Genomic DNA, 12085 nt, shown 5'->3' on the forward strand with positions numbered 1-12085 from the left:
GGTATATGAAAGAAAAAATCTCAAAATTTAAACTCCTTACTATATTGTTGTCGAAGGTATGAAAATAGTCCTAAGTACGAATTATTATGTCAAGTAAATTTATTTTTTTGACAAAATGAATTAAGTAGACAATAGAAAAGCCAAAGAAGTGGAGGTTGAATTAAGCATTTGCTTAATTTGGTTCTAAAATTTATGGTTGGATTGCCATTTAATAAACTATCAAGACTTGTACTAATTTAAACTTACTGTTTTTATCCATCTACAACATTCTTAATTACTATGCAAAACTTCCAAATTGTATAAAGGAGAAAGGTATATACATGAAATAAATCTGCATTTTGTTTTTAAACCTTTTAAATAAATTTTTTAAGAATAAAATTCGACAAGTATTTACACACTTCTAGTAGGCGTTTGGACATAAATATTGTAATTTTTGAAGAAAAAAAAGTACTTGGAGTTAAGTTGAAAAATGGTATTTGGAATTTGAAATTATGTTTGGACATACATTTTACTTGAAAAAATGTTGCAGTTTTTTGAGCGGGAAAACAAAAAATTCTGAAAATATTTTGAAAAAGTGGTATTTTGAAAAATTTATTTTTGAAAAATTTCCAAAAACTTGCAAAATTTCGTCAGCAAATACCTTTTTGAAAAAAAATACCGAAAAAAGAAAACAAATATTTATGAATAAATGGGTCCTAATTAGTATAATCTTTTTTTTTCTCGGAACAGGAGAAAAGTATAACCATTTATTTTTTATAAAAAAATCTTATTACATGAGGGGAAGGAAAAGACAAAAGAAGAGAATGGGGAGATCAAATCTACACTTATTATATCAAAAAAAAATTAATAATGTAGTTAGTAATATAACCATACGTACACATTTTATTTCCCCTTTAATTCGATTTTCTTGCAAATACTTTAGAGAATTACAAGTGGGAATTTAATTCTAAAAAAAATCTCAAGTCTTCACTTTGAAAGGGATATTTTAAAAAAAGAAAAGATATTTTGACATGTTGGAGATCATGGGGTTCATTTGATTGGTTAAGCGGCTAAAACAAATGTAAGTGATTGATTACACACAATTTCACACTTGTATATTAGGAGGCAAAACCTAGGCATAGTGTTTATTTTAATTAAAAATATTCACTTCATTCTATTTTATATTGTACTCTTTATTTTTTATTTTTTTGTTTAAAAAATTATATATTTCAAAACTTATTAATTCTCATATTCTAATTTTTCCCTCAACAACATACTCTTATAAATTTATATGTTTTAGTGGGATGAAATATTATCTCTTCACCCTCAATTAAAATTTCGAGTTTGTACACTCTTTCCGTTTTCTTGAGTCGAGAATTTATCGGAAATAACCTTTCTATTCCCTCGGGGTAGGGATAACGTCTACGTACACACTACCTCCCCAAACCTCACTTGTGAAATTTTACTAGGTTATTGTTGTAGTTCGAACATTGAAAATATTTTAAGAAGCACTTCTTCTTTCGTCGAATCCAAATTAATCGGGGCTCTAATCGGACACTAAATGAAAAATTTTAAAAAGACATGATATTTAAATTACTCATAAGATCTGCCAAAATGTTTGTTTTATTTTTTATTTTTTGAAGACTAAAATATCAAGGAGAGACAGAGTGCCACATCACACAGTATTGGGGAGGGGGTAGAGGGCCTAACTTTTCCTTTTCATGAAAAGGACAGGGTCCCACATGACACCCTTCTCCTATCTTTCTCTCTCCTGCACTTTTTTATCAACTTTAATATTATTTTATTTTGTAGATATTATGAGAACTCAACAGTTCAACAAATAGTGTCCAAAAGACTTTCCATAAACCAACCCTCCTAAAGAAGACATTTTGGAAACCGGAAAAAATCCTATCTTTCTTGTTTAAGGGTTTTTGTTCTCTACTTTGAGAGAAAAAAAAAAGCTGCAGCAAAAGGAGTTAATTATCAGTACTTATTTCCCTTTCCTTGTGTACTGTGTATCTTTTTTGGTCAGCTTACAGTTATATCAGGTAAAAAGTTAGTTAATTTCTTGAATTTTTTTTCTTCATTTTTTTTTCCAGTTTATTGAGGTTTATGTTCTTGCATCTCTGTTGGGGTTGCTTGGTTTTTGTTTATTTGATCTGTTTATGTGTTATTTCTTTTTATATACTTTTATAGTTATTCAGATCTTTTTTCTATGCTTCTTTAGAGCTTTAGATTATCTCTTTGTTTGATGTCTTTTGGTTAAAGGTAATTTTCCCACCTTGAGATATTTAATAAGGTAAAAAAATGTCATTTTTTTTTTTGTTGTTGTAAATAATTATGCTTAGAAAAAAGTCACTTATGACTCTGAAAATTCTCCACTGTTTGTCTGGATTCTTGATTCTCAATTAGTTTGGAGCTACTTTTTCCCCCTTTTGACTGAAATGGCTTTTTTTCCAGCCTTTTCCATGTTCTTTTAACTTCTACAGCTGTATTGAAAAGTATTATTTTGCTGACCAAGATCTCATTTTTGAATTCTTCAATTCATGAGATAAGGTGAACTTTTCTTTTTTGTATGGGCAAAGATCTTAGAAGGGGAGCCTTGGCGTAACTGATAAAGTTGCCTCCGTGTGACCGGGAGGTCACGAGTTCGAGCCGTGGAAACAGCCTCTTGCAGAAATGCAGGGTAAGACTGCGTACAATAGACCCTTGTGGTCCGGCCTTCTCCGGACCCCGCGCATAGCGGGAGCTTAGTGCACCGGGCTGCCCTTTTTTATGGGCAAAGATCTTTACTTATGAAGTGTAGACTTGTATTATACTAAAAAATTTACTTCTTTTTATTCATTTGCTTTTGAAAATGCAGGTTCTTGTTCCTTATTGTAGAAGGTAACAAAACAGTTGAGCAAATCATCTTCTGTTGCTTAAAGTCTAAAACTTTCTATCTGAAGGCTGAAGATCTTGTAGACGGGGAAAAAGTTATGGGTTATATATGTGAATTCTGCGGAGAACAACGATCGATTGTATATTGTCGATCTGATGCAGCGTGCTTATGTTTGTCATGTGATCGAAATGTCCATTCCGCAAATGCCCTTTCGGAACGTCATTCGAGGACACTTATATGTGAAAGATGTAATTCACAACCAGCTGTTGTTAGGTGCATCGAGGAAAAAGCGTCGCTTTGTCAGAACTGTGATTGGTCAGGTCATGCTAGTAGTTCCAGTTCAGGTTCTAGGCACATGAGGCAAGCGCTTAGTAGTTACACGGGGTGTCCTTCCGCTGCTGAACTTTCTAATATCTGGTCATTTCTCTTAGATGACCCTTCAATTGGTGCTAGCTGTGAACAGAGAATGGGTACAATGACCATCAAGGATAACCGCTCGAGAGATGTTCAAGGTCCTCAAGGGAAGGAAAACTCACAAAATATGCGTGCTGCAGTCGAAGTGAATGACATGGATATTTCAGAAAAATCAAATCTTTTGGTGGAATCATCTATGCCTACTCTTGACAACAAGCAGCATCATGTGGAACCGCCTATTGGATCCTCGAATTCTGCTTTGTCAAAGGTAATCTAAGTTTTCATTAACGTGTTTTGATCGTAGTGAAGAAATTTTGCATGAATTTTTAAGGAACTGATTTGCATTTTTCTGGAAGCACATTAGTATCCTGTCCTTAAATAAAGCAATTAATAGTTGACTATTTAATTAAGAATCGCCCACTTTTGTTAGTGTTGTGTTGCTAACACTAAAAGTGCCATTATTCTGAGCTCGGAGCATTTAATATTAATGATAACCTTTTTCGGAAATGATTTTTGGACTTTTATGTTTTATACCGTTGATACATCATACATCACTTTGTCAAAAGCGATCTTAGCAACTCTGCTCCTGCTTCCCACCGGCTGGGTGGGGATGGGGGAAAGGAGCGGAGGTGGTTGGCCGAAAATGTCTTTGCTTGAAGCATGATTGTCTATCGCTTTTTCACTTGTCGAGAATTTTCTTGAGCTATTATCTTTATTAACTTTCAGGGAGGCTATATGGGAGCAAAAGGCTCTAGCTTATTTGAGGAGGATCCTTATTGTGACAATCTTATTATGGATGCGGTGGACTTGAGTATTGAGAATTACGAAGAGCTATTTGGTGCTTCTCTTAATTATCCAGATGAACTATTTGAGAATGAAAACTTCGATGGTTTATTTGAGATGAAGGACATAAAAAGTGCTGACTCCAACTGCCGAGGTGCTAATGCTGCCGAGGTGGGTAACTGGATCATGTTAACATTATTTCTCCTGCATATACTTCAACTGGGGTATACTTTTCGTTGTCTATTAGTTTTTCGTGCAGAACGTGTGCCGTCATTATTACTATTAGCTAGATCAAGAACTTACGAAATATTTTTCTCTCTCTAGTTATAATGACATAATCTAGTTAGTGTAAACATTTTCTATCTTGTTGAAGAGAAATGTTGATACTCACTTGTCGAAAATATTTATCCTCATGTTGAAAGATGTCCACGAAAAGTATAACCTTCTTTTGTGATGTTTTTGCGATGCATGTTTCTTTGTGCCCTTTTGTCACTTCCATTCATAGTTGCTTTATTTTAGGTTCTCCCTATTTTGAATAGTTCCACAAGTTACATTACAGATATAAGTAGATTAAGAACGAACAGGCTACCATGTTTGGTGAACCATCATAGGCGTAGTCAAGATTTAGAGTTTATGGGTTCTGAACTTGCCACCGAACCCATAGCCTGTCTTAGTTACTGGGTTCGCAATCGCAATTAAATATTTATACATATTTGATGAATTTCCTAATATAAATACAATGTTTAAGCAGAAGCTATTTGGTTCGTCCGAACCCGTACCCAATATTGTAGCTCCGCCTCTGCAGAGCCATAGAATGTGGTTGTGGTAGCTGAATCATGCTAAATGTAGCTGGCACAAGTACAAGCTATAAGCACAAAAACAAAGATAAGTGGTAGATAGATTCTTTTGAGTTTCCTGCTATTTGTGATATTTGTCCACTTTATCAGTATTTGCAACTTAAATGGATCAATTCCCACCTAAGCCATTGACAGTAATAGTACCCATTGGATATAGCAACAGGAATATTCTAGCTTCTCAACCTTTATTGGACTGGTATTATCAATATGAACTGGATGTGGGCCTCGGGAAAATTAGTCGAAATGCGTATGGTATACGAACTAGAAACAGTGCTAAAAGCAAAAATAGTATTAAGCTGCATCAGGGATGTTCTCTATAATTAGCTAAAGTTTTAGGACCTGCGACTGATGCACCAATTAATAAAAAATCAATCTGGTTTGAGGTGCTGGAAACTAGAATTTTTGCAGAACGCCTTACATTTTAGCCATATTTTCTGTTTTTATTGTATGCGTGATTCTTTGGTTTGTGGGAGAGGGGAAGGGGTAGAGGAAGGGTTTTGTATGTCAGTTAAGCGAGAAACAGAAGTCGGACAACTTGCTAAGTTAGCACGTAAGGGTTCACAATGTCTAGGAAGGAACATCTTATATATGTAATTCTGTTCTTTGATAGTTTTTGAATCGATATTTTGAGATATCTGTGTTATAGAAGACGGGCATATCTTTTTTGTTAGGCAACCTTTAGTAACTAGATATCAAAACAAAATAATTGATTCCTTCCTGTAATGTAGAACGCCTATTTTCTGCATTTTCCTTCCAATATCTCTCTGTTTGGAAGTGGTATACATCTCCATATTCGTCTTCTTGTGTTCTGATGCTCTTTATCTCGTCGTCTCTGATTATTCTTTGATCTTTCCGGGGAAGCCTTATCATATTAAACTTGGATGACCCTAAATCTGTTAATACTTTACCAGGGATCACCTATTGCACGGGTGAACATGGTGCAGCCAACATGTAGCAACGCAGAATCTGCAGATTCTGCGATGAGCTGCAAGACGGATTCTATCCTTTACTTTGCTAGACAATCTAGCCTTTCATTTTCCAACCAAACTGGAGAGAGCACCGCTGGAGATCACCAAGACTGTGGAGTCTCCCCAATGCTACTAATCGGAGAGCCGCCACCGTGGGGTCCTCCTTGCCCTGAACCTTCGTCGCCATCGACTAGCAGGATCAATGCTGTGTTGCGCTACAGGGAAAAGAAGAAAACAAGGAAGTAAGTTCTTGTTTTTACTAATCGTTTAAACTCACCTGTCAGTAGCATCTCAAGTTCCGTTCAGTTGCATCACTACATCACATTGAAACCGAGAATGGCGTCGTTCTGACTAGAAGTGTCTTCGGTTGCTTAGAACGAACTTGAAAATGTATCGTGGAATGTTGAATAATGTTGCCACATATCATCTAAAAGTTTAAGCTGATATACATGATACACTTTTATACAATTTATTAATTTTCAACAAACTCCCTTACATACGGACTTCAAATATACAACATGGATTCTAGCAATGTAGTTGGACTCTCACGTCGATCTACTAACTGAGCTGTCCCGGCTATTCCCAATGTAGTATCCTCATTTTATTAGAGAACTCGGGTGGCCTGATTCTTTTTCCCGGGCCAGGCATGTGGAAATTCTGTTGGTAATTCATGGCGGCGAGACTTGAAGCTAGGACTATGCCTGTTCTGATACCATGTTAAATTGTGATCATCTCATTTAAAAGTTTAAACTGCTGGATTGGGTACAATTTTTTTTACTTCGTTGTATCTAAAGTATGGAGATTACGCAATCTTTGGATTGATTATGTTGCACCACTCGTTCTCTTAGCTTAGGCATAATTTGACCTTCTTCTAAGCCAAAAAACTTTGTGCATACTTTTGTTCAGCGTTTTGAGATATCTTGATTATTTAGCTTACTTACACCATGGTACTAGAACTTTCCTTCGGTTTGGTTTCAGTACCTTCTTTAACGGTCTTTTTATAATGTGATAGATTTGACAAGCGAGTGAGATATGTTTCCCGCAAGGCAAGAGCTGATGTCAGAAGGCGTGTGAAGGGACGGTTTGTCAAGGCTGGTGATGCTTATGACTACGATCCACTCCCGACCAGAAGCTATTGATTGTAAACTTTCTTATCATACATGTAAGGAAACAAATTATCCTTATTAAATTGAGACTAAACATTTGAGGTTTCTTCCAAATAGATGAAAGAAATGCCATATTTGTTTTTGCAAATGATAATTAGTATGATTGTGTCTCAGAGGATTGCTATTGTTTCTGAGCAAGGAAGCTCAAGCTCGAAAGTAGATACCTTCGCTTCACCAAACAACTAGGAAAAATTACGAACATGCCTCCTTTTGCCATTTCTTGAGCAGACGACCAGCCTTCTTTCCAGAGGGCGATCAAGATTCACCTTTCTCGACTCAAATTATGAATGCATAGAGTACGCGGGACTTTCTCTACCTTGCTTCTGTTCTTGCAACTCTAACTTGGTGACATCACACATTTAAAGTGCTCGCAAATTTAGCTGTACATTCGTGTCCGATCAGGATTTGTATTGCTTGGCTATTATGTTAACTTTTCATGTATATTCTAGTCGGTGTGTAGAAATTAAGGGCTATAAAGTTCGACGAAAGCTTGTTTTTGTAAACTAGTTCATTTTTGCCTGATAAAATGTGGAGATGGAGTATGGTTTGAGAGGATCAACAATGATACTGCAATAATCCTCTCATATTTTACATGTTATGTATTTTTGGTAGTTACATGAGTCGATGCAATATGTATTATCATCTTAATTATTGTCTCTTGAAATCCAGTACTATATACTGTCATATACTTTCAGTTAAAGGTGGCTGATATTGTTTTCATGGATTACAAGATCCTGATTATTTGCTGTAGTTATATTTGGAGCCTTAGAACAACGGTAAAGTTTTCTCTGTGTGACTTATAGGTCACGGGTTCGAGCTGTGAGAGAAACCACTAATGCTTGCATTAGGGTAGACTGTCTATATCTCCCCGGACCCTGCGTGAATGCGGGATGTTTTGTACGTCAGACTGTCTTGTATATATATGGAAAGGTGCTGATATTGTCTCTTGAAATCCAGTACTGTACAGTTAGAAGAGAGGTTATATGATAATTTAGTCAAAACAATCTTTATGATTAATGCTGTTAAATGTATTTCTTAATTAAACATATATAAGAACTTAAACGACACTTAGGAGCCGATTTTTGCTGGTCACAACGGGTTGAGTCAATAATTTGACCCGCTCAAAAGTTACTTGGGCTAAGATGAATTGGGTCAAGATGGGCTAAAATTTGGTCGTCGACACTTATTTTAGACATGAGGGAATACCTCTATGGCAATAGAAATATAGTCGTTCTGTAGGAGTAAACTGACATCTAGTGTTTATACCAAACCAATAATAACATGACATGTGTCTTTTACATACTCTTTTATCATCTAACTATGGTTAATCGATGTACATTCCATCTCATTTACTATCTTGACCATGGTAAAGTATATTAGTTTGGTGTAAATACTAGCTGTGTATAAGTTGTGACAAGTTGATATAAACACCGAGTGTTCATCTAACTATGGTTAATCAATGTACATTCCATCTCATTTACTACTTAACCATGGTAAAGTATATTAGTTTGGTATAAATGCCAGGTGTGCATGCGTTGTTACAAGTTGATATAAATATCGAGCGTAGATAAGTTGTTGCGGTGTGATCTATATATATTTAATGATTCACTTTGAATGTATTCTAATTCAACATTCTAATCTCTAATCTGCTGACCAGTGATGCACTGTTATCCCAAGAGAATAAGCTGTCACATAATCTAAACTCATATTTCAATCATATTATATATTTATTATTTTGTGCTATATATACTCCTATATATAACCTTTTTCCAATACACAAACATCATTTTTATAATTTTCTTTACTAAGAAAACTATGGCAGAACATAAATATATTAGCCTTAGTGACCTTTTGAAAAGCCAACCAATTCATATACCAAAGTTCAAAAATTCAGAATATTTCACAGGATGTAATTCATCAAAATCTTCTCCAGAGCAACCAAAAACTGAAGAATCATATGGTAATTTCTGGATTTTCTCAAAAGTAGTTGAAGTTTCAATGAAGTTGGTTTTATATATAAAGCAATGCTTTGTAAATTGATTGAAGTTGGGTTTTTTCTTTCTCTTCATGTTATGTAGTCTGGCTACCTAAATAGTTCTAAAATTTGTAAAAGAAAATATTTGGATTTATTGAGATGAGATTTGTTATTTTTTTAAGCGATTTAATTGCATAAATATTTTTGTTAATAATGTGGCCCAAGCTCTTACAACATGTTTGGATTGTTGTTATCTGTTGTATCATATATCGTATTCTTATTTTAACTACAATATTTGTTTTGATTGTTACCTTAATTTTACTGTATTATATCGTTAAGTCCGTCGTTACACAACGATGAAAAATGTGACTTTATGGAACGACCGATTTGGTGTGGACTCAGAGGCGGAGCCAGGATCTGAAACTTGGGTTCGGTGTTACAATCCTTTTAAGTTACTGGGTATTAAATTATATATTTATACATATTCAATGGGTTTTTTAAGAAAAAATACAAAGTATGAAAAAAAGTTACTCCCTCCGTCTCATATTATTTGTCGTGGTTACTAAAAATAGTTGTCTCAAATTGTTTGTCACTCTAGAAATTCAAGACAAAATTGATTATCTTTTTCCTTTTTTACCCTTAGTAATAATTATCCTAAAGACTACAAACACCTCAATTATGAATAACTTTGTTCAAATACGAATGAAGAAAGATTAAATATTAAGACATGAATAAGGGTAACGTAATCAAAATCTCATCCTAATTAATTTTTCTTAAAAGGCGTGTACAAAAGAATCATGACAGATAATATGAGAGAGAGAGTACTGGGTTCGGCCGAACCTGCATACGACACTGTAGCTCCTCCCTGGGTGTGGTCGTGTCGTTACTCTATTTTTTCTCTCTCATCTTGCCCTTCCTTATTATTAAATAATCCTATTTTATTCTTTACCCTATCTTTTTATATAATAATTCTACCTCGTACCTTATATTTTTCTTTATGATATTGCAAATTTATTCTTTATATTATTGATGCATGACATTATGAAACGGCGGCAAATAATACAATTTTTTCCAACATTGTATATATCAAAACGATAGAGTACAATGCAATACAATACTATACTATATGATACAGCATAAAACGAGACATAACAACCATCCAAACATGCTGGTAAAGATCTAGATTGAAAATCTAGTATGGCAGAGGAATAAATGTAAGGCTTTACTACAACAAGGGATATGGATTCTTGTTCCTAAATCAAATCTCAAAATTTAATTGGTTGTAAGTTGAATTTTCGGGTAAGGAAAAAAATTGGATGGCACTTTGATCAAATATAAGGCGCGATAAGTTGCGAGTCCATTACTTAAATGGTCACTCAACTATACCAAATTATCTCTTAAAGTCACTTTTCTTTCGTTTGTAACAACAAAGTCACTGAACTATGCTTATTGCACTCAGAAGGTCACTCAACTAAATTTTTGAAATTTTGGATTGCCAAATACATATTTTACCCTCTAAATTATAAATATTCATCTCCAAAGTGTTCTTCCATTTACAGTATTTTTCTCCTATTATGTGCAACTGTACTACAATTTCCTTAACTCTATCTCACAGCTTCCTCTAATTTTTTGTTGATATTGTCTAGTATTTCTTTGCATCCATATATGGTATATAACACACATTGGGCTCCTACTTTTCACCTTATGAGTAATTCAAGTTGTTTCTTCATCCCACTGTCTAATCTGTCTACTAAAAGTAAACCTAGCCAGTTTAGTAATTTCCCCCGAACAAATGTGGAGTAGGGATGAACACAGGCGGAGCCAGGATTTGAACGTTATGAGATTATAATCCTTTTAAGTTATTGGGTTCTAAATATGAAACTTTCAGAAATGGCTATTTTTTTTAGGCTAATTGCTGGGCGTAGCTACAATTTAGCTAATTACATTCCGTAGCTACTAATTACTTGTCATGTGATATATGTCGTTGTATTCAATTCAAATGTATACACTGTATTCAATTCGAATGTATTCGCTCTTATATATTTTACATTGTATTCAATTTCATTAATTTGAATTTAGTTGTATTCAAATAACAAAAAATTTAAAAAAATAGGGTGTATACCGCTCTATTTAATTCGGCTGTACACACTGTATTGAATCGGCTACAATCGTTCTTAACTAATTTATATTGTATTCAATTTCACTGTATTTAATTCAACAGTGTTCAAACAACAAAAAATCACAAAAATAATGATATTCGGTTGTATTCAATTCACCGTATTCATTCGTATCTGCTTTTATGCTGTATTTAATTCGACTGTATTCAAACCACAAAAATTCAAAAAATACAGGGATCTGCCACGAAAAATAACCTTCGGAATACATAAATACAAGTGAAAATACAAAAAAAAAATTGTATTTGCATTAAAAAATACATAATTAGAGTGTATTTATATAAAATACACGGTATTTGTATCATTATATGTGACTTGATAGCAAAGAAGAGAAGAAAATTCGCCGGAGATGGCGTCTTCCGGCCAAGCAAATCGCCACCCTCCGTCGTCTCCACACATCACCACCCTCCGCCTGCAAATCACAACCGTCAAACCTTACACATCACTACCCACTACCAGATCTGAAATCACGAAGTCGCCACCCACCATCTGGATCTGAATCTAACGTCGCCGGATCTGGATCTGACGCCGAATCTAGATCTAACGCCGAATCTAGATCTAACGCCGGATTTGGATGGCGGCCTTGCCGAAGGCGAAGAGAGAGGGAAAAAGGAGAGAGAGTTGAGGGAGAAGAGAGATGGTCGAGAGCAAAGATAAAAGAAAGACAAAAGATCAGTTGTATATACTTGTACTTTGCTATAAAATATAAAAACTGGCTATAAATAATAAAATAATATTTTTAAAGTATTTTGGTTTAAAATAAATAGGGTGTATTTACCTATAGCATGTAAATTTTCCAATCCTGGATGCATAAGCTTTGGGGAAAATGACATTGCATAGGCGCTCTCAAAATAATATATATATATATATATATATATATATATATAT

The 12085-nt window shown here is 34.4% G+C and overlaps 1 protein-coding gene across 2 annotated transcripts; it reads left to right on the forward strand.

Annotated features, from left to right (window-relative positions):
- LOC109235738 (zinc finger protein CONSTANS-LIKE 9-like) lies at nucleotides 1784-7704 on the forward strand. Of its 2 annotated transcripts, none has more exons than XM_019401971.1 (6): nucleotides 1784-2027; nucleotides 2843-3542; nucleotides 4001-4228; nucleotides 5826-6124; nucleotides 6895-7044; nucleotides 7163-7704. In XM_019401971.1, exons 2-5 carry the CDS (start codon nucleotides 2958-2960, stop codon nucleotides 7019-7021), a joined length of 1239 nt encoding a protein of 412 aa, XP_019257516.1. In that variant the 5' UTR covers nucleotides 1784-2027; nucleotides 2843-2957; the 3' UTR covers nucleotides 7022-7044; nucleotides 7163-7704. The 2 variants fall into 2 exon arrangements, with proteins under 2 accessions (XP_019257516.1, XP_019257517.1); XM_019401972.1 differs by lacking the exon at nucleotides 1784-2027 and adding an exon at nucleotides 2548-2665.

Source organism: Nicotiana attenuata, chromosome 12, assembly GCF_001879085.1.
Source record: "Nicotiana attenuata strain UT chromosome 12, NIATTr2, whole genome shotgun sequence".
Lineage (NCBI taxonomy): Eukaryota > Viridiplantae > Streptophyta > Magnoliopsida > Solanales > Solanaceae > Nicotiana > Nicotiana attenuata.